Below are 20,819 nucleotides of genomic sequence, written 5' to 3'. Positions count from 1 at the left end.
CATTTGCACCACAAATTGACTTAACTCTACAGCACCCTCCATTCAAGAGCTGCATTCGTTGATCCCAATTACATATCTCATGAAAGTATAATTAGCAAGCTGGAGAGAGAAACACATGGCTTCTCCTCCCTCCATGCCCTTAAGTTCATCAGTTGCTTCACTTTCTGCAATCATATTGTTTGCTTTGGAGTTTCACACAAACTCTTCCCTCTCTCTTCTTTTAATGTCACCTGGCTTATGTTAGCAGGATTGACATGGCACCTGACTGAAATGGAAGACAGCACATTCCTATGAGATAACAACCCTAAAAACCCCAGAGAATCTACTGTTCAAAATGGAAACAATATATGTACTATAAGGTATACAACTACCTAAAATGTATTTTTTCATTTAGCTTGACAGGCTTGCTTGGGAGCTGGTAATGTAATGACCAGTGAAGTGTCTTTTGGGAGCCACTAGTAGTCAGACTGCCATAAGTTTTCCCCATAACACTATTTCCTGTGGTTTGGGGAAGCAAACAAACAAGAATACTCCTGCAGTTATTGTACTGTTCAAAGCACAGCAATAAAAAACAGAAGTTACTAAATGTTTTCTTTTCCAAAAAGTAACTGCAGACAAATTTTGTTAACTATATCACATTTGAGAGCTCTAGCTTGAGAGGTGAAGCTCTCAATTTTTCCCCCCAGAGTAACAGTTTCTAAGCAACTCAGTATTTGATAATCCTGTTTCATTTCTGACTAAATGAGTATCAAAGCTAAGCAGCATTCCAGCTGCACAGTCTTATATTCAACTCAAAGTGTGAATGACTGAAAGCAGACAGCAAATTGATTCATATAGGCACACGAGCTACACAGATAAGAATATCCAGCTGCTACAAAGTTAGCACAGAATAGTGTTCTGAGAAATTAAAACATCACCATGCTTTCCGTCTTTAAATTGGAATCGAGAGCTCAGACTTGCACAAAAGTTTACTTTTAAATAGAGGACCTCCGAATTCACAGGCTAGAGAGACATAAAAATTTCACAGAAATACATCTTCCATCCAGCTGATCTTTTTGCACAGCAAGTTATAGGTAGGATTTTGTGTAGTTAAAAAAAAAAAAAAAAAAAAAAAAAAAGTAAGGCTTCAAGAAAGGGTTCAAGAGTAATAACGAAAAGCTTTCTAAGGATTGTAACAGACCTCTCAAGCACACCTAAGAATACATTCCATTCAACAAAACTGCAGCAAACAGCATTTCTGTTGTAGAATGTTGAAAAATTTTTTAAGTTATTCTTAACAAACTTTTAAAAATTCTAAATAAAAGGAAACTGGACTGTTTTTCTGGAGAGCTATACTAAGAAGTAATAGGAAAAATGATTATGGTGAAGTAACCTTCTTCACTTATCTTTAGAGCTGTCTCCTCCTGCTCAGCACCTGACCTGCTCTAGAACATTACAGCACAGAACGGAAAGCCTGGGGAGACTTGCTAGCCAGCCTTCAGGAGATGCAAACTAGTACCAGCTAAGATTTCTCATTCCTCTAAATACTCACTTCCTCAGATGCACCTGTTTTTTTAATTACTGCCAGTTGAGTCAGTATACTCATCGCCCATCTAGTTTAGCAGAATGTTAACGATACATTTTGTTCTGAAAATAAAGGCTTTTCATTTCATTTCACAAGTAGCATGCAATACTTTTAGCTGATCAACTTAATAAAAATAAGGGCCCAAGAATAGCAAAACCGTTCATTAAAAGGCATTTGAATTTGAGTAGAAACAAGCCTGCTATGAATGCCAGCAGAGACAACACAGCACAGCCTGGGGAACAGTGCTGGGGTCCTACGCTTGGCTCAGGCACTAGCTTGTGGCGTGACCTTGAGCAAGCTCACAGCTTCCCACTCTACCAACCCTTTACCTAAAGGGGAAATGGAGACAAAGTTTCTACAGAAGAGTATTTATTAAGGTCTCTCCATAAAAAGCAAGTATCAGAAGTTAAATATAATCAATACCATCTACTGCAAGATTGTTGTTACCCCCCCCCCGCCCCATTCTATCAAAATTTGTGAATAGCAGTATTACAGAGAACTGTCACTTTTCAGGTACAGTACTAAAAGACGTGAGCCTTTATAGCATATCTGCCTTAATACTTCCATAGCTATGCTTATGGTTGTATGACAATACCCTGTTTACAAAGATAGCAGATTTAAGATAGCTACAACTTCTACTGGAAATACTTTTAAGACAACAGTATGAACCCTCAAGAGCAAAACATATTAACATGCCCCAACTTTTGTTAAAGAAGACTCTACCCACAAAATTAATATATCATACATCTGTGGTTGCTGTACAGTTAGGCCAGCTGTCACACTTCAATGAAATTCTTTGAGTCACCCACCCAAACTTTAATATTTTCACTTGATACAACACTAATCTTTGAGAATGACATAAATCAGAAACACCACACAGGCAGTACTTAGAAGTGAGTATAACTGAAAACTTAGCAATCTTCCCTCCATCTCTAAATTAAAATTAACGATGCTTTTAAGAAAACTTGCATGAAATTAAAATGGAACAGAAATATTTTGTCCGATAAACAGTTAATTAAAGCTTCTATGTGCCAAAATATTAATTTAAAATATTAGCACTAGTTGGAAGGAAATAGCTATTACAGCATCTAGTAACTACAAAGTTTTTCTTTACTCAATCACACATTTAAAACAACAACCCTTACAAGCAATAATTGAGATATTATCCCATTTCCAACCACCCAAGTAATACTACATCCCATCATTACCATTCTGACAGGGAATGCTGACAGTTTTCTCCAGACGGCTGTCAGAGTACAGGTATACCATCATTACTTCATTGCAGCAGGATCAGATTTCCCCTCAAAACAAATTCTAAGCATGATGTGAAGTACAACAGGATGAGGAGAAGCATTTGAGATCCCCCCCCCCCACCCTTTTCTATGTAGATTTCTCATTTCAGTGTCTCATAGTCTCTACACATAACCCGATCAGGCAACTTCAGTTTTCATTGCAGTTTGCATTTCCCAAAGATACTAAATTATTCAGTCTGTGATATGAATAAGTGCATTCCCCTATCAGCAAGGATTTAATGAACTATCTGCACTGTAAGAGAAAGGACTGTACATCAATATACTTTCTAAAGCTCTAGATAAAGCAGGCACATCTTTTCTCAAAGATATGGTTATTTAATAACTGAGCAGCCTAACCTCAAGCATTCCTAACAATTTCAAAGAAATTTAACCTCCAAGTTTGTTTCCAAGATCAGATTACCAAAATAAACAGGACCTAGAAATAAAAACCTAAGCTTCTTTTTCCTGCCCACCATTTTCCTGGGAATTAAAATGTCATCTAAGATGAAAAATCGAGAAGTGTTTTGTTTGCTTCATACTATGCTGTTCCTGTCCTCATGTTTCTATCCAGAACATCCCCAAACCACTTTAACAAACAACAAAAACACAGTTGTTAAAGACTAGTAAAAAAATATCAACATGAATCCTCCATGCATGCAATTATATTAGAAAGAATCAAAACAGGCTTAGTTACAGTGGCATGAGATCTTTCAGTCATTCTTTCGATGCTTTCAGCTTCTGCAATCAACAACTCAAAGAGCCTCCCTAAATGCAAATTACAAATTTAAAAATCTCGTACTTGTTTTCTTATTCTCTTAGCAAGGCTTTCCTGAGACTGAAGGCAGATGTCAGACAAAACATTTGACCATTCCAGTTGAACAGGAAGGTTTGTTTTGCCTGTTCAATGTGACAACCCTTTGTTCCTCTCATCTCCCAGCACACACTTCCCTTATTTGCCCTTTTTCCTTTAAAGGAAAAATCCACTTTCTTAAACATTAGAGAGAATTCTCTCAACTATCTAACTTCCCTTCATGGAGGTTTCTCTCTCATTCCAGAGTCACTTTGATTGTCACGCTGAACTCAGCCTATTGCAGATAAGAAAGTTGTCCTTGTAATGTGATGCAAAACCTTCACAGGAAGCCATCGTCTTTACTCTAGACCATTAAGACCAATTACTGAACATCCACACCACATGGAACAAGACAAAGTCAGATATTATCTTCAAATGAGTTCTCAAAGTGGGGACACGTTCTTGTCATCTGATGAAGTCGCTGTAACTTCTGACCATCTCAGAATATTATTTAATGAAATAGAAGAAATCTTTCAAAATTTTCCAAAGTGAGTGCCAAAAGCAAGTTTGGGTTTGCTTGCAATACATGTAAACAGTATAGAGCAGAAATATGTAGCTTTAGTCACCCGCTTAGCCTTAAAATTCATGATTAAAGTGCAGTCCTGAATGAAGTCTATTCTGTTCTGGGTTTCCTGGCAGTCTATGATCTGCTCAACCAGCTAGCAGAAAAACAGGGTCTAGCTCAATAGCTGACTGCTAATGCAATCATTTAAACCAGAACCAAGTGAAAACCCTTTGACTTTTATATTAATTTAAATAAACCGAGTTCAAGCTGAAGAGAAATTATGATGATCACATAATGGCACAGCACTCTAAATCACCTAGGGAGGGAAAAAACTAATTTTAAGCATACAGCATATTTCAAACAATTTCACTGACAAGGCAGACATCACTTCAGAGGCCTTTGAGACAAATATGTACTCTTTTTTAAAAGAAAACTGCCAGCCACATTAAAGCCTTTATTCTACTACAACTTCAAACGCTTTACTCCGCATTCGAAACTGATTAGAATGACAAAAAGCCTGTCACTGTATGCTCGATGGATGCATACATCAAACATCTTTGCTTTTGCAGATCCACTAGAGGGAGATCCTAAATTAAACAATGTCAAATTATGGCAGCATAGACCAGGCGAAGATCCCAATTGCAAGCGGAAATCAACTACAATTTTCAAATACATGCAAGAGATGGGGACTTCATCAGCGTGTGCATGCAGAATATATGCTGGCTGTAACACCTGATTTTTAAACCAAAAGAATGTCAAAATAATCTTTAATATTCCTCAAAAGTCATTTAGATTTCTGTGAACCTTGACACAAAGTTTTAAATTCATCTACAGCTTTATAAATTTTGGAACAGTATGCTAAGCTAAGATTAAAACAGTTTTTCCTTTTACAAATAAAATAAAACTATTAAAAATAAGTAAACTAATAAAAAATTACCAAAATGAGAAAACGTAGCAGAAAATAAGGATACTGGAAGAATCTTCAACTTCAATTGTAAGCAATTTTTGAATCACAAGTGAAGTTATCTATATTGGATTTCTGTTTTACTAGTGTTGGAGATTTTAAACACTGTTTTAGACAGGCCGAGAAACATAGCAGTTTACAGAGATTATTACAGACAAGTAATCCTCTTCAAATACGAATTTCTGAAGCAGTATCATCACAACACCACATGAGACTGTGTATATTTATAATTTTTAAAAATATCTAGCAGATAAATCAGAAGAAACAATGATCTACATATAATGTGTTGATCTTCATATATAAGCACAAATTCCTATGGTAACATACACTCGCCTAGGACTTTTAACAGATCTTTTTTAAAAAGGCAAGTTTGTTTGTTAAGAACTGAGGGGTTTAGTGCAGGGCAGTTTAAGCACACTTCCTAAAATGAACAGCTAACATTAGACCTTCTGAGCCAGTGACCTGTTGACTTCAATATTCAGTGATGTCAGAGATGCTAGAAAAAAAAGAATTTCTGAATGGCCCTGCACATTAAGCTCCTATGTATTTTGTGTAGCTAGAGAGCACAGAAATCCCTACATGAGACGACTAAACAGAATAAGGTTTTTTAAGACCTAAAAACACAGGAATCTCAAATTCCACACAAGCTAAGTAGCATAGTTTTGTTTTCAAGCTAAATTAATGCATTTAGTATACTGCTGAAATGTCACAGCATGATGGGAAAGTATCTCAGCCTGTTCTCACAGCCATAGCAAATTTTAGGTGAATCTTCAATGAAACACAACAGGACCTGTAAGCCAAACAAGTTTTTTGCAATAGTTCATATCCCAGGGCATGTGCAGTTCACTGACACCATTTAACACCAAGGATCTATTTCTAGCTGCAATTTCTGTAAATTATACCAACTACAGAGACTGGAAAAGAAACGCATTAAACTTTGAGGAAGGAGTCCAATAAGTGTGTTTCTGAAGCATAAGCTACTTGGTATTCTATCTCCATTACTGAAGTGGTCACATTCAAAAAGATAATTGATAATCTTTTTTAAATCTTAAGGTGACATAGGTCAAAAATATTAATATGCAGATGATATACTGACAAACCTCCCAGCTGATAAAATAAGGAACAACTGCTGATAGTATTTGAATGCAGATATGATGTGAAGACTTATCTTTGTCTGGAAATGATACTGGGCTTACAAAAGGTTCTACATGTGTCTCTAAGACGTTTTTACATGCAATAGTGCAAAACTGCTCATTTTCAGACATCTGCTGAAGTCATTTCAACATGCTGATAACATCAAGCTTTGTTTTTATTTCATCTTGACGGAAATCAGAGCACCTATGTATCTGTGATATAGGTAAGCTAATAGCTAATCTGAAACTTCACCCTGAGACAGCCATAGCCCTTCTTGGCCCACAGAGGTAATGAAAGAACAGTATTTCCTCCTATGCCGATGGCATCCACCATTCGTTTGTGATCCAGCTCATGTATTTTGACTTTTATCTACCACAACAAAGTTGAATCACAGGAAGGAGAAACAAAGTGGTTTTCTTACAATTCAGACAGCCTAAATGTTACAACCAGTCACTTTCAAATATTATTATGCAATTTATTCACGTCCTTGTCAGATCTACATCTCGACAAACTGGGTAAGCTATGGCACTCTAGCCAACAACTGGGACACGTTATCATACTCAGCTTCCATTTTATGACCTACACAAAAATCCATCTTTGAACTTAAGGGGGTGGGGGTCAAGCCAGACCAAAACAACAAACATCAGGGATTAACTGGTGTTAAATTGAAGGAAGCAGAGAAACAAGCTGAAACACCACTTCAGGCACCAATGGAAAGTCTACTAACAGAGCAATTTGGACAAATTCATTGTCTGGGGCAAACAGAGGACTGGATTCCAAATACAATGATTTTAGACACATTGCAAAGCTCATCTTTCCCTCTCCAAATCTCCACCTACTTAAGAAATTACTTATGTGATGCAATAAAAATGGAGTTATTTTCATGTCAAGTTGTTTGCTCTTGTGGAATTACACTGACTGTGGGCTACTGTGTTTTTAGGGTTTGGTATTCTTAAAATTACATTCAAAAAACTCCCCATAAAATGGTTTTAATCATAATCATTTTCATGTCTGTACATGTCATTTCAACATTTGTAGTAGCTCAATTTTAATGATAGAAGAAGAGGGAATAAAATTGGATGAAGAGAAAAAAAAAATAGACACACACATATTTACACACGTACACACACATATGCTATATACACACAGAGGTAATGGGAAACTACATAAAGCTCTAAGACTGGGGTGATTATCGTAAATCAGACCTATTCAAATTTTACATCAAATGATTAGAAATCAATGCTTAGTGTGTTCTCAAGTGCTAGCTGTTGAGATAATAAACACCTGGAGTACATGAAATGTTTACAATCAAGTAACCCTTAGGGAAAGAAGAATTGAGGGGTTTAGAGGAGAAAATATCCAACTGGGAAATGGGAGAACGGGATACTCAACTGGATTATTTTAACCAACAAGGACACCTTAATCTTTTAGTTAATTTTTTTTTTTGGCCCTATACACTGTATAACAGCATAAGCATTGCAGAATGTATCATTCTTCATCTTTTAGATAAATTATTTTCAAAAGTGAAGTCCTGACGCAAGCACCGGAATGAAGGAAGACTTGATAAAAATCACCCTTCTTTGCTGTTGTAGAGTTACCTCTAGTAAGGTCATCTACAGGCTCTCTTCTATGTAAGAGAAATAAAATTGTCATCTCTTGTTACAGTGGCAACTTTTAAAGTTTAATGAGGACAAAAGAATTCTATTTGGTTACAAGAACACAAAAGTTTATTGGAAGATGTGCAAGTTAAAAACTCCCTGTGTGCCACAGCATTATGCTGATCAATTTGGGCTAATGCCTATCTACAGTACATTATGGACACCACCTGAGGACTGAAACCCACCAAGTTCTCCATCAATGATTTGAATATTTTGTGTTATCCTGCTTGCTATCTAAAAGAGCACAAATGAAATAGAGAATGAAACATCTGTTGTCTAAAATCTATGTGATCATTTGAATATAACTTCTGGCTCCAAGGTCCCCAAGTTAGAAAACTCCGCATGGCAAGAATGTTCTCTTACTGCCAAAAACAGGGTTCTAAATTCTAAAACTTTGGGAGAAAAAAAAACACAACCTTTTCATTTTATCTGTTGTTTTCACAACAAACCACTACTTATTGAGAAGGAAAAATAATTATATACACTAAGAACACTTTGCCCAAAGGATCTGTCTAGAAATCCCGCAACGTAGCCTGATTAAGTGTTAGGTATTTCTTGGTCACAGGTGTATGTGCATGAGCATTTTAAAAGCAGAAGTCAGGAAGTTTCTACATAAGACAGATGAAGTGAAAATATGAAAATAGATTTGCTTGTTAGGAACTGCATATAGATGTCAGTTGAAAGTCACAGCTGAGCAGCAGCAATTAGTCAGACAAAATGGCCTAATAATTTAAGTGGCTAGAGGCTGAAGATCACAGCATCGTTAGAAACAAGACTTAACTACCTCACCTTTTTGCATAAACATTTAATTTTTTTGGAAGACTGTTCGAATATAAAGATGAAAAAGTGTAAAAGATCCTTACCAGCTTCCTGTGAATTTAATACTTCTAAGGCATGCATCATGGCACTTGCGAAGACATTGGCATCTTCTTTGCTGCCAAAATTCAGACCATACACCTGTCTAGCATCGCGCCACTGGTGGAAGGTCTGTGTAGCTTGATTGTACTTCAGCCCTTTTGGAATGGCACAGTTTATTACCACCTATGATAAAAACAAACAAACAAAAAATCTTAACTATATTTAAAACTACTGTTTCATCACCAGTTTCACCTTAATCACGTATGTTCATTTCATTCTCACAATCTACAAGATCATAACGTTCAAGCAAATAGTTGTTTTAATTCCAGTGTTGCACAAAATCAGTTATGAGAATAGACAAGGGGAAAAAATCAAATACTTCTGAACTTTTCAGTTTAAAGATTCTCATCTCAAATGATGCAGTGAAGTTTCATAACAGCAATTTAATAATATTAATATTTCTGACTTCTAGTAGCAAAGTACTTATGAGGTGAATATACTGAAGACAAATATGCAGTTAGATTTCCTCAATTTTCCATTAACAGCAGAGAATACTCATTAGGATTATTTTGTTTCACCAAATTATTACTTCCCCACTGCAGCTGCTGCACCTGCAGCTGATACAGCGCTTTCAGTGTCAGTTCATGTGGACTTCTACTGTGCATCACAAAGTATCAGCATCTTGCAAAATTGTTGTACCTCAGACAAAAGGTGATAAATTCTAAGTAGCCAGACAATCATTTATTAAAAGCTAACCACTAAGAGGATTTCATTGCACCCTGGATAACTATATCCTCTCACCTTTTTCCAAGGAATAATGGGGGAGCAGAGGAGGGGAAGGAAGTGAAGTCCTCAGATGAATGCACAAAGACTGTACATTACTTTGAATAAGGAGTTAGTGACAGATCACATGAGAGATTATCAATCTATGCTTCAGGTGCATGATAAAAGATTAACACCACCACCACACCACACCCCCCCCACCCCCCAACACACACACTCCTTATAAGAGACCAAAAGAAATTTGGAAGAGAGGGAGGTGGAGTTACAAGTTTACCTAGACAAGTGTAGATCTCTAACCCCACGCCAAGTATCACAAGACAGAGCATATTTCAAGAGAAAGTGCTGAGTTTGTCATTTACTCAAGATCTATTATCGAGGATAATATAATCGAGAAAATTAAAGACGCAATCATTGTTGCTCCCTTTCCAGCCTCTCGAAGTGGTAGATCATCAGTATTACAAAATGCCAGAAGCTCATTCATAAAAATCATGCATCCAACTTTTCATAATATAGGAAGAACTAGAGAAGACTGTTGGCATCTTAAAAGATAGTAGAGAAGACGTTCAAGAGATAGAGAAGTTGGTACCCATGTGGATTGCAGCCAACAGCACAGAGTGGGGTAGAAGAAAAGTTCTTAGGTTGACAATTTGGCTTAAGGAGGGTCAGCTGAATTGTATGTACATTGTCTGTCATTCTTCCTCCTCCAGCCTATATAATGTCTGTAGAAAAGAATGGTATAGTGTGCACAAGGAACATCCTCTGAAGGTTTGAAAAATGACTTTTTTCCCCCCATAAACTGCTAATCACAATACAGTTTTGCTAGTTCAGTTAAAAAAAGTAAATTTACTACTTACTGCTCCCATCACTTTACTGAAAATGTATTTAATGTTAAAAACAAATCAGTAAAATAGCTTAAGTTTCCTATTAAAAAACTTTCAGAGACTCACTTACCTGATGATCCTGAATCTTCCTGCCCACTACTCTAAATGTGTTGTTGCCTGTGTGATGATATATATGGACTCTGCTGAATCCAGTTGATCCACCAGCTGGTACCCATTTCTTATTGGCGTCATCATAGACCATTACTGCAGCTCGTGCTTGGCAGATACTCTGCTCACTGTTAAAATTGAAGTATTTTAGATTAGAACATAAAATTACTTATAACGAATGATCATATTTTGGTTATTTCTTATTTGTTTGAAATGTTAAAGTCAGCTTCTGGGAAATTCACCTTTTATAAATACAAAATTGCAAGTACTTCGGCATTTCACTTACAGATGTTTGTTCTGAAAAGTTTCTGTCAAAACAGACATAACTTTTAATGGAACAGACTGTGGTTTCCCTCACCACCAACCACGAATTTTAGTTGAACTCTGCAGCTATACAGAGAGATTTCTGCAAAGACTGAAGAACAAAATCTAGAGTTGCACTAGCTTTATACAATTTTCCAAGGGCAATTTCTTCTACAAGAAATGAGGACAGGAAGGCCCTTGCTCCTTTCAGCATCTATAGGAGAACACACACCACATATTCAGCAATAAAGCTCAGCAGAGAAAAAGTTTATCTGCTCATAAACGAAATGATTTTTGGTTTTGACATATTTGACATCAGTTTGCACCTAAGAGTTACATGATCTCCCTCAGAAAAGATTCTATTGATACTATAAGCCTCAGTTTCATCAGGAGACTTTACTGCTATCGGCAGTTAACCCATGGCAGCCACCTGGAAGGTAAGGTACAGTCTCAAGTTAAGAGGAAGCATAACACATGTCATCATATAAGAAATCCAAGAAAGCAGAACATACCAGAAACACACTATTAGGAGGGGAAGAAGGTGGGACTACACAAGTTGTCTCTACTGGAAATGTCCAGATGCAGACAGAAAACAAAAATAGAAAGGAATGGTTTCTTATCAGTAAGTAAAGTTCTCCGAACATACCAACCGCTCCAACAGATGCAACATTAGAGAAGGCATATGAGATGCCTGGCTTGCAAGGAATGTGGCCTGCCATTTGGAGAACTGGGAAGAGGGATGAAGAGACTGCTTTTGTAATTTATAAAAAATGTGTAAGTAATGACAACTCTTTTCATAACATAGGAAGGTGGGGGAAGATGATCATCTTCACAGCTGTTCTTTTTTTCTTTTTTTCTTTTTTTTTCTTTTTTAAGATCAGGATGAGTTTCCCAATTTTGTATTTCCACCTCCTAGCAGAAGAAAATACAGCAGCACATCCAGCCATCTTTGCTAACTTTCAGTATGGAAGTTCTTGACAGAGTACAGCATCAATTTCTATAAGACTTTCCGTGGCACTGTAGCAGCCAGAGAAGCACTCAACACTAGATTGACTTTCAAGGCTCAGGGAGAAGAGAGGAGACAGAGATCACGCTTCTTACGGAAGCAAAGGATTCAAGATCAGATCAGGAAATATATTATCTCTTCTAAAGTCACACATATTCTAGTTTCATCTCATGCTAAACCACAGGTGAGAGGACCTAGATACTGATTTGGAAGCAGAGCCATGCGCTTTGTAGAGTTCTTGCCTAAAATTACTTCATCTCAGATTCACAATCACACAGCCGTGTCATAAGAAAAGTAATTTAGAGTTCTATTAAAAATTGAGAATATGAGTACAAGCTAATAGGCTATAGTTACAATGACGGTAGAACAGGAGAATAACTGAGTAACAGTACAACGACCACAAGACTTAGTAGAACAGATGATCAAATTCAGAGGTTCTTATTCAGAGCACTTTTATCCCGTCTTGCCACAGGCCTTTGACAGGCTACAGCACTGATAAAAGCTCATTCTCACAGGTGCTTATTTAACAACAAGGAAAAAAACCCACAAATTTTACAACTATTTGGTGTTCAAGTGGCACAATTTGTAAGCACAAACGAGCTGAGCTTGTGTACCGCTTCAAGTTTTTCTTTAACCAGTGTTAAATTATTTTTAGTTGTATTTCATCAGCTGTTTAAGCCTTATAACCGGAACTACTAGACAAAAGCCTAGACCTCAAATATTTCAGGCTACATTTAAAACAAGAGCATTTTCTTAACAATATTGGATTGTTCTTACCCATCTAAAGATAAAAGATGATTTAAATACTTCCAAAAAATGACAAATGCAATTTCCAGCTGACCTATTCAATCATTATGCATTAAACCTTTTGCCCTTATCTCATAGAAATCCTAAAACTAAGATTTTAATGTTCCAGATATGTAATTTTCATATGTTGGTACCAATCTGAAGGTGACCTACTCCGCTCCTGTGAAAAGTCCCCATCACCTATCACTTTGTTCACCAGACTACAGTAGTACGATAGAAAAATTAAACTATAATTATCAAGAATAAATTAAACTATCAGTCTGTTAGCCTTTTTCAAGGGTTCAACAATCCCATGTTACCAACGCAGGGAAGATGAATGCAATTTCTTTCTCTTGGCAAAACTTCTGCACTCTAAAATGATTACTTATTTTGAGAAAAAGCATGCAGGCATGAATTTTAGCACACAAAAATCTTTAGGACTGCTCTCAAATGCTGACTTGATAGTTCAATATTTTAATACAGCATATTATATTTAATATATTACCACTTTGCAATTCATCATTATCAAATAACTATTCAAATCTCAAAGTTTTGTGTCTTCTTTTTTAATATTAAAAGATGCACACCTGAACTCCACTAAACTCAAAGGGCTATACCACACTAAGTATCAATGTTGTTAACTCATGATTATTTCATCGATAGGCCTACCAAAAAACAAAACAAAACCAAACACACCAAGGTTCAGTCTTCTTTTCTTGATCCACTTTTTCCTAGGAAAAATGCTGAATTTAGCACACAGACTGCTAGCTGGCCCAGCACCTTCTGCATTCCTCTGCTGTACATAAACTTAGCCATCAGTTCAAAGGCACACAAGCCAGCCAAATCAGAAGAGTGTCTTTCATCACTATTCCTCGCTCTCCCGGTTTACTGCATTTCCCTGCTGTACTTCCACAGGAGACAGGTCTTCACTGACCTCAGTATTTAGAAATGAACTCTTCCCTGTCCCCAGCTTCTTAGGCTCACGTCCCTCAGACTGCAGCAACAGACAGTAAGATGTTAGAAGACTACTTACTTAACATCCACTTTGGTCTGATTACCAAATGCACTTTTTCAGACAGATTACTTGCCACTATTGAGGAAGAAAAAGAAATACCCTACAGTATTAAAAGTAATGTTGCAACAGATAAGAAAACGCTTCTTCATCTCTTTCCCATGCCATTAGGCCTTCAAAAGCATCCTACAAAGTTTATTTGCCCATCTGCAGTTTTTCCTTTTTCTGGTGTACTGTACTGGTATAAGAATTCCAGGAACCATTATGCTTGGATTAGTCTACACTTTCCCAATACAAGAGCTCACTGGGGGACAGGGAGGATGTGGGGTAAAGGGATCCATCTCCAGCTTCAAACCCTACTGCCAAAAGACACAGCTATCCAAAGAACTGATTGCCAACTTATTTAGGAGGAGTGGGTTGGGGAACTACAGAAACAAACTAAATATGAAGAATAAATTAGAGATTTTCTATTCCTGAAGTAAACTAACCAAAGTTAGTAGATAAAGCTAAATCCAGGAAAGGGAAGATTCAGAAAAAGGAAAGTTTATGCAAAACAGCACTTTCCAAATTTCACAAAGCAAAGAATACAAGTTCTCTGCCCAAAACTTAAAGCTTGACAAATAGTAGAATAAATATATGTCAGGAGTTCTTCTTTAGATGTAGATGTAAGACTCCGGGTGTTAAAGTCAATCACTATTCTGGGTAAGTCCACCTACCTTATATGGCCAAAGACAGATGGCGGGGGGGGGGTGTTACGAGGGGAGAGGAGTCTGGCACTCAAAAGGCTCACAGAAAAAAACAACATAGTAGTAATGAATCATAAGCATAAAATTACTCATATGGGAGATTGTACTTTCCTCCTCCAGTGATGAGATCATACAGAAAGCTCAAAAACCATAGCAAACTCAACCCTAACAGACATTAATTCTGTAGCTCAAATGGAATGTGTTCATTCTTTCACATCCCAAGTTCTTAAGCTCAATGCACAGCGACACCACTACACAATCTGCCATCCTAAGATTTTTTTTTAAGTGGATGCTTCTTTTTCTTCTATTAAAGGATAGATCCCTCTACTAAAAAAGGATAAAATGACTTAGGCAATCAAGCCCATGAGGAAAACTGCAGGACTGCAGCAATAGAGAAGATAATTCAAACAGACTAATGAGAGCAAGGCAAACCTAAGACTGCATACATTCTCAACCCTTAGCACTTTTGTCAGCGATCTAACAACTAGGAATTTTGAAGATATATGACACTACTGCTTCTTCTGGTGATTCGGGTTATTTTGAACAGAAAATACCAATGGCTGATGCTTTCTCAATTTAGAGAAACCTAACAAGATATTCTTAAATGTACAGTCTTTGGGACACAGAAAGGAGCGGGAAGACAGACTGAGATTCATCAAATGCCTGCTTTGGATTTTCAAGCTGTGTGCCACAAAGCTAGAAAGAAACTCTAAACATTTCTAATACTAACATCTTAAAATAAACATTTTCACAAAGCAGCAGAATCCTGGTTCAGATACCAAGTTTTATGTCATTTTGGTGGTGTTTTGTAACATGACTTTTTCCGCCTGTCCCTGTGATATACCAGTGGAGTTACAATTAAAACACGGGTTCTCCACTTCACTATAAAAAGCACACTTGGTACTATATCACTACTTTCTATTAACTAAAATAGACACTTCAAAGACAAAGCTAGCAAGTTTATATAAACACATCACTTGATATCCTCTGGCTCATTTGGCTTAACTCAATAGTTAAGCTATTTGCTAACATCTTAGAATTAATGTAAAAGGTTTCCAACGTCCTCAAATAAGCTGCACACACTATGGTCTATTGAGAATCAGACTGAACCTGATCAGCTTGTGCAGATTAATTCTTTTGTTTGGAAGTAGGGGAAGGGTTTGGGTCTGTTGTTGCTGGGTTTGGGGGGGCGGGGACGGGGGGAAGAGAACTTTAGGTCACTCTTAATTTAACTCACACTCCACTGCTCCAGTTCGACCCCTTTTTGGAGCTTCTCTTTAGCACTGCCAAAAGCACATCTTGGAAGGAGTTGATTATAACAGCTTTGTCTTCTCTTGCCAACTAGACTGGAACATACGCCACCAACCGGACAGCATGAAACAACATAATCCATTTGGGCTCAGCAAGGATTAACATACTAGTTCTTACAATAAATTACTTCTCTCTAATTTATCAGTTGAAAGATAGAGACTTCGACTTTGTCTGTATTAGTAAAGTCTAGCTAAATGATGATGCTGTATGGAAACATTAGGCACTTTGTGCAGCACGCGTCATGTTACGTTACTTGCATTCAGCTTCAAACGATGTGGCTTGCTCACATCCAGTGCTTCAACTAATACAGTATCTACTTTCTATTTAGTTTTTGGACTAAGACTAATTTGAGATCATCTAGTGTATACAATGACTATTATATTCATGCAAATCATTCTTCTGAAACTGTGACATGAGGACAGGTGTGATTGTTGATTTCTCATAGCAGGTCACACTGAACCAAGAGTTGGCATTCAAATGAAAGGGGAACTCAGAGGAAGTAGCTCAAAATTATTTCTCTGACAGACCTCTTTTCTGAGAAGTTGGTGGTCACCTTTGCCTAGAAAACTTTTCATTGATCACAGAGATCCATTCATCTCTCTCCCATATCTTCTTCTCATTAATTACATGGAATATGGATTAGCTGCAACATCAGGGGAAATCTGGATGGGAAAGTCCCTGCTAGAAATAAAACTACTACTGTTGAGGAGCGAGAGGAACAGAATCCAATGCTGGGACCAAAAGGAATGGTACTTTGCTTTCAGCGCAGTATTCTGCAACAGCTCAGTCAGGCATTTTAGTTAGTGTACAATTTATTGAAGCCCAATTTTCTTTGCTCAGAGAACACCTTCCATTGAAAGAAAATACATGTTGCATCTCATTACATGTACGAAACTGTTTAACATTAACTTAAGAGCTGTCTGCTCTTGTAGTAACAGTGTAATTTGCAGAATAAATTTCCCTTCTTGCTAGAAAGCTGTTTTTCTTTCACGATTTTGCAGTCCTGGCAGCACTCAATTCCATGGCAGCAGGGAGATATCAAAAAGGTGAAGGAAATCGCTGCAGGACATTCAGGCAGAAAAGAGCTGTTATTCAGAATAACAGCTTAATCTCAAATGAAAGTCTGTATTTTTCACATGGAATTACTAACTTACAACCTCAGGATTTTAAATGTTGTTGCACATACCATACTCTATGTACTAAGTATTTTATAAAATGGACAGTCAGTCACATTTTGGAGTTGGCAATTCAGTATTGTCTCTGGGTCTGTCATATGCTGATTCACAAAAAAAATCATGCCTTATTCTTTTTAAATTTGAAAACATATGCTAGAGTCAGACTGAAATGCCCAAAAGCTAGAATAATATTCTAAAGGAAGCTTTTAAAACTTTTAATCTTAAAAATTTCACTACCAGTTGTTCTTCAAATGAACAATAATATTAGAGAAAGCATGAAATAACTGGGAACAGACGCCTGAAAAACTGGAACAAAAAAAGTGTTCTAGCCACAGAAACTGCAAAGAGGGACAGAAAGAACACAGAGCAGTAGGAAAGAGGTTTGAATAAAGGAAGAATACTGTGAAATTCAAAAAACTTTAACGGTCTAAATATTAACTGGTGTTTTTTGATGGTCCATCTTAACACAGATTAATACATGGACTTTCGAGTAATTTGATGTAAGTGCTTATCCTTAATCTATTCCAACTCAGACTGGCATTGGTGAAATCCAAGAGAAAGTATGACAACAGTCAAACCAAGAAATTGTTAGCTTATGGAGATGGACCTTAATAAAAACAAAGAATTGGTGGGAATTAACAATAGCAGACTGAAAGCCCTATGTTTTTCACTAGCATGAAACTAATTTTATTATTTACATTGACTATATTACATTATAATCTCCATCTCAATCTTAAATTCAAAAATACTATGAAGTCAGTCTTCCAATTTTCATCTCAAACAAAAGATGACTTTAGGAGAACTAGCACATATAGACTCCAAAAATGACTAATCTGTCCTTGGTGGATAGATAAAGTTTAAAAACAACAAAGGTTTCATGTCCAAAGCACATATACTGGAGGGGAGGAGGAGGAGGTGGTGGAAAAGCATAAAGAAAGCTAAGGGATTAATCTATTCTGTAAAAGAAATATCTTTAAAGGCACTAGTCTGCTCATCGGAAACACATCGAAAGGAGAGTTAGCTATGAGACTTGTCTATTTTGCAGGGCAACAAAACAGATAATTTGGGAGACAACACATAAGAAGTATGTTTGTGATTTTACATACAGAAGTAGCAGAAGGTAGTTTATGACTTTGACATGAGACTGAACAAACCTATTGTTCAGTTCAAAGAAAGCTTTTTTCCCCTAAAAGGAATGTATTGTAAGCAAAGTTTCAGTGGTTTAGAATGGCATCTTGTACGCATGCTTTGTACCACCTTCACCTGGAACCTCTCTGATGACAGCCACCTTCAGCAGCCTTCAGGACTGAGGATACCTCTCAGGTACCCATGCATCTTGAGGCGGAGCCCAGGCCCCCCGTGCGTGGAGCACGCCACATGGGCTGATTGCACGAGCCACATACCAAGCGTGTTTTAAGCACATGCATGCTTCACTGCACTACTCTGCTATTCTATGGAATTTTGCAAGGGTATTCTTGTACTGTCTTTCTGGTATATGAAAATAGAAAAGGCTATGAAAAATGCGTATTAATTTTAGACGCATATTTTAATTTCTTGTGGCATTCAATACGTTCAACTAAGCATTAATACTTGGTCTCTCTGTAAAAAGCCATTTAAAGTCACTGTAGCCCAATTATGAAAAAGGGGGTCTATGTCAATGAAATGTTTCAGGTAAGGAGCTGTTTAACCAGCGTAACAAGTCACTTCTCAATCTTAAACTCAAAAAGATTGTTCGATTCCCAAAAAAAGGCATCAGTTTTCAAATAGTAACAGAAATTACAGCTGTTTAGTACACAATGGCGATTAAAGAACACATGTATTTCAGTAGCCAAAAAGAATGACCATTTGCTATCTTGTTTTTAAAAGCAGAAGAATAAAATCTTTAACTTTTATCATACACAATATGCATTGTCTTCCATAAAACTATATCCTAGAAAACATGATCCAACTCAGAACTTGCATAGCTTTGTTTTCCATAGGTTACCTACCACCTTTTAAAAAAAACAAAAAAACAAAAAAACACACACTACTTTGCTTGTCTGTGTTACTGCAGCATGCATACACTTTTTTGTGTGTGTGTGTCTGTTTAAAAACACAAGAACAGTTCTGCTACAGTTTTTACTTCTGGTTCAAGATTTTCCTTATAAATCATTTGGATTAAAAAAAATGTAGCATTGGAATATGTTGTTTACGTTCAAAAAGCATGCTCATTCTTGACATTTAAAATGCTTAAAGGTTCTTAAAACAGAACGTGAGGTTTGAAATTGCAGTGAAGAATTTACTTTGAGCTATCAGACATTATAAAGCTTGCCCAAACTTTAATCTGAAGGGACTACCATGTTTACTTAAAATTCAAAATTATGAGATGCAGGAATAAGAGCTTGAGCATATTAGAAGTTTATTATTCAATAGATTTGGTTCTGGCCTTGTATGTAAACCTAGCGATGAATTCACAGAAATACTGTGTTAATAAGCCGTCACCATCTGCCTTTGGTGTAAGGTTTCAATGAAGCAACCGGCAAAGTTACAACTGCATCATCTTTCTAGTTTTTTCTAGAATTTTCTAGTATTTTCAGCCTACAAAGAATCATGAAAATGTTTTAGTAAATGTTTTCAACAGATGCTTTGAAAAACATCTGAACTAAACGTTGGCAGGATATTTCATTACCATGGATTTGCAGTGGGGAGAGGGAAAGAATCTTTCTAGTCATTGTTTTTATACTGGTAAAATAAAAAAAAATTAAGTTTAGACAGACAGAACCATGAAATAGGATAATTCAGTTTACACTTCCTCCATGCATTCACCCATATTCTTATTTTCTTTTATCCTCTTACATACGATGTTCTCTTAGACATGGCATTTTTGGTAAATTATCCAGATATTTTTCCTGAAAATTTGTATTGTTACAATCAAATCCATTTTTTCACTCATTCTTCAAACATATTTCTCAAGGGCATTTCCTACTTTAATTATACTAAAAGGTTATGCAGCATCTGTGCTGGCATTTAAATAAATTAAGTTTCCTCAAAGCAGACCCGAGACAGCGGCACGGCAAGCCACAGGTTCTGCTGCAAGAGGACTAGTAACGCTGCCTAGACAGCAGCTTTGCTCAGGAGAAAGGCAGAGGGAGCAGAAGGATGCTAGCATGACCTTTCATCCATCTCAAGACAGATTCTCACCAAATATATATGTTTGATACACACACAGAGAGTCAAAACATCCTGAACAATCAGTTTCTCCATTTGCACACTTTTTGACAAAGTTAATTGGGGGGGGAAAAAAGCTCTCTAGAGCACAACCTGTGCACGAAGCTATTTGTAAGCAGCAGAGTACACTGTAATCGAAGGAAGCTGACGGGCATCCAATCAATACCTTTACCAAATAGAAACAATAATGACAGATTTTACAGTTCAATTCTTTCAAATTAAAGATCTTAAAGACCAGGGCCAAAACCTAGTCAGACACATTGCTTCCTTCCTATATATAATTATATATAATTATTTTTGATGGTGTGTGTTTTCCTTGCTGCAATTCCATGAAGCTGAGCAGTGGGAAATCTTCAGGTGGTCAAAAAACCCATCATCTTTAGCAACTAGACTGACAGTTGATTTCTCATGAAAACCCACTTAACATGCATTTCCTATCTCTGTAGATATTTTAACAAAAAGTGATCTTAATATGCTACTTCTTAAGCTTTCAACACATGGTGTAAATCACAGCTTTCAGAGTCTAGATTCCCAGGGCAATCTTGAACATATATACTACAACAGAATCCATCTTTACATTACCATTGCTGTGGATCATGTAACTTATTTCACTTACAGATAAAGAACATCCAGTTCCTCCTGGAAGGATAAAACAGTAGCAATTTTACACTGCTTG

At 36.8% G+C, this 20,819-nt stretch overlaps 1 protein-coding gene across 7 annotated transcripts in view; it reads right to left on the bottom strand.

Moving 5' to 3' along the window:
• Nucleotides 1-20,819, bottom strand: part of ENAH (ENAH actin regulator) — a 138,468-nt gene that overhangs the window by 41,149 nt on the left and 76,500 nt on the right. For all 7 annotated transcript variants that reach the window (XM_064509949.1, XM_064509950.1, XM_064509951.1 and 4 more), the window contains exons 2-3: nucleotides 10,560-10,725; nucleotides 8,831-9,008 (exon numbers count right to left, since the gene is read on the bottom strand). In XM_064509949.1, coding sequence (XP_064366019.1) covers nucleotides 8,831-9,008; nucleotides 10,560-10,725 — 344 coding nt within the window. The remainder of the gene's footprint in view (nucleotides 1-8,830; nucleotides 9,009-10,559; nucleotides 10,726-20,819) is intronic.

Source organism: Dromaius novaehollandiae, chromosome 3 (assembly GCF_036370855.1).
Source record: "Dromaius novaehollandiae isolate bDroNov1 chromosome 3, bDroNov1.hap1, whole genome shotgun sequence".
Lineage (NCBI taxonomy): Eukaryota > Metazoa > Chordata > Aves > Casuariiformes > Dromaiidae > Dromaius > Dromaius novaehollandiae.
This window is presented reverse-complemented; position numbering and strand designations above follow the sequence as displayed.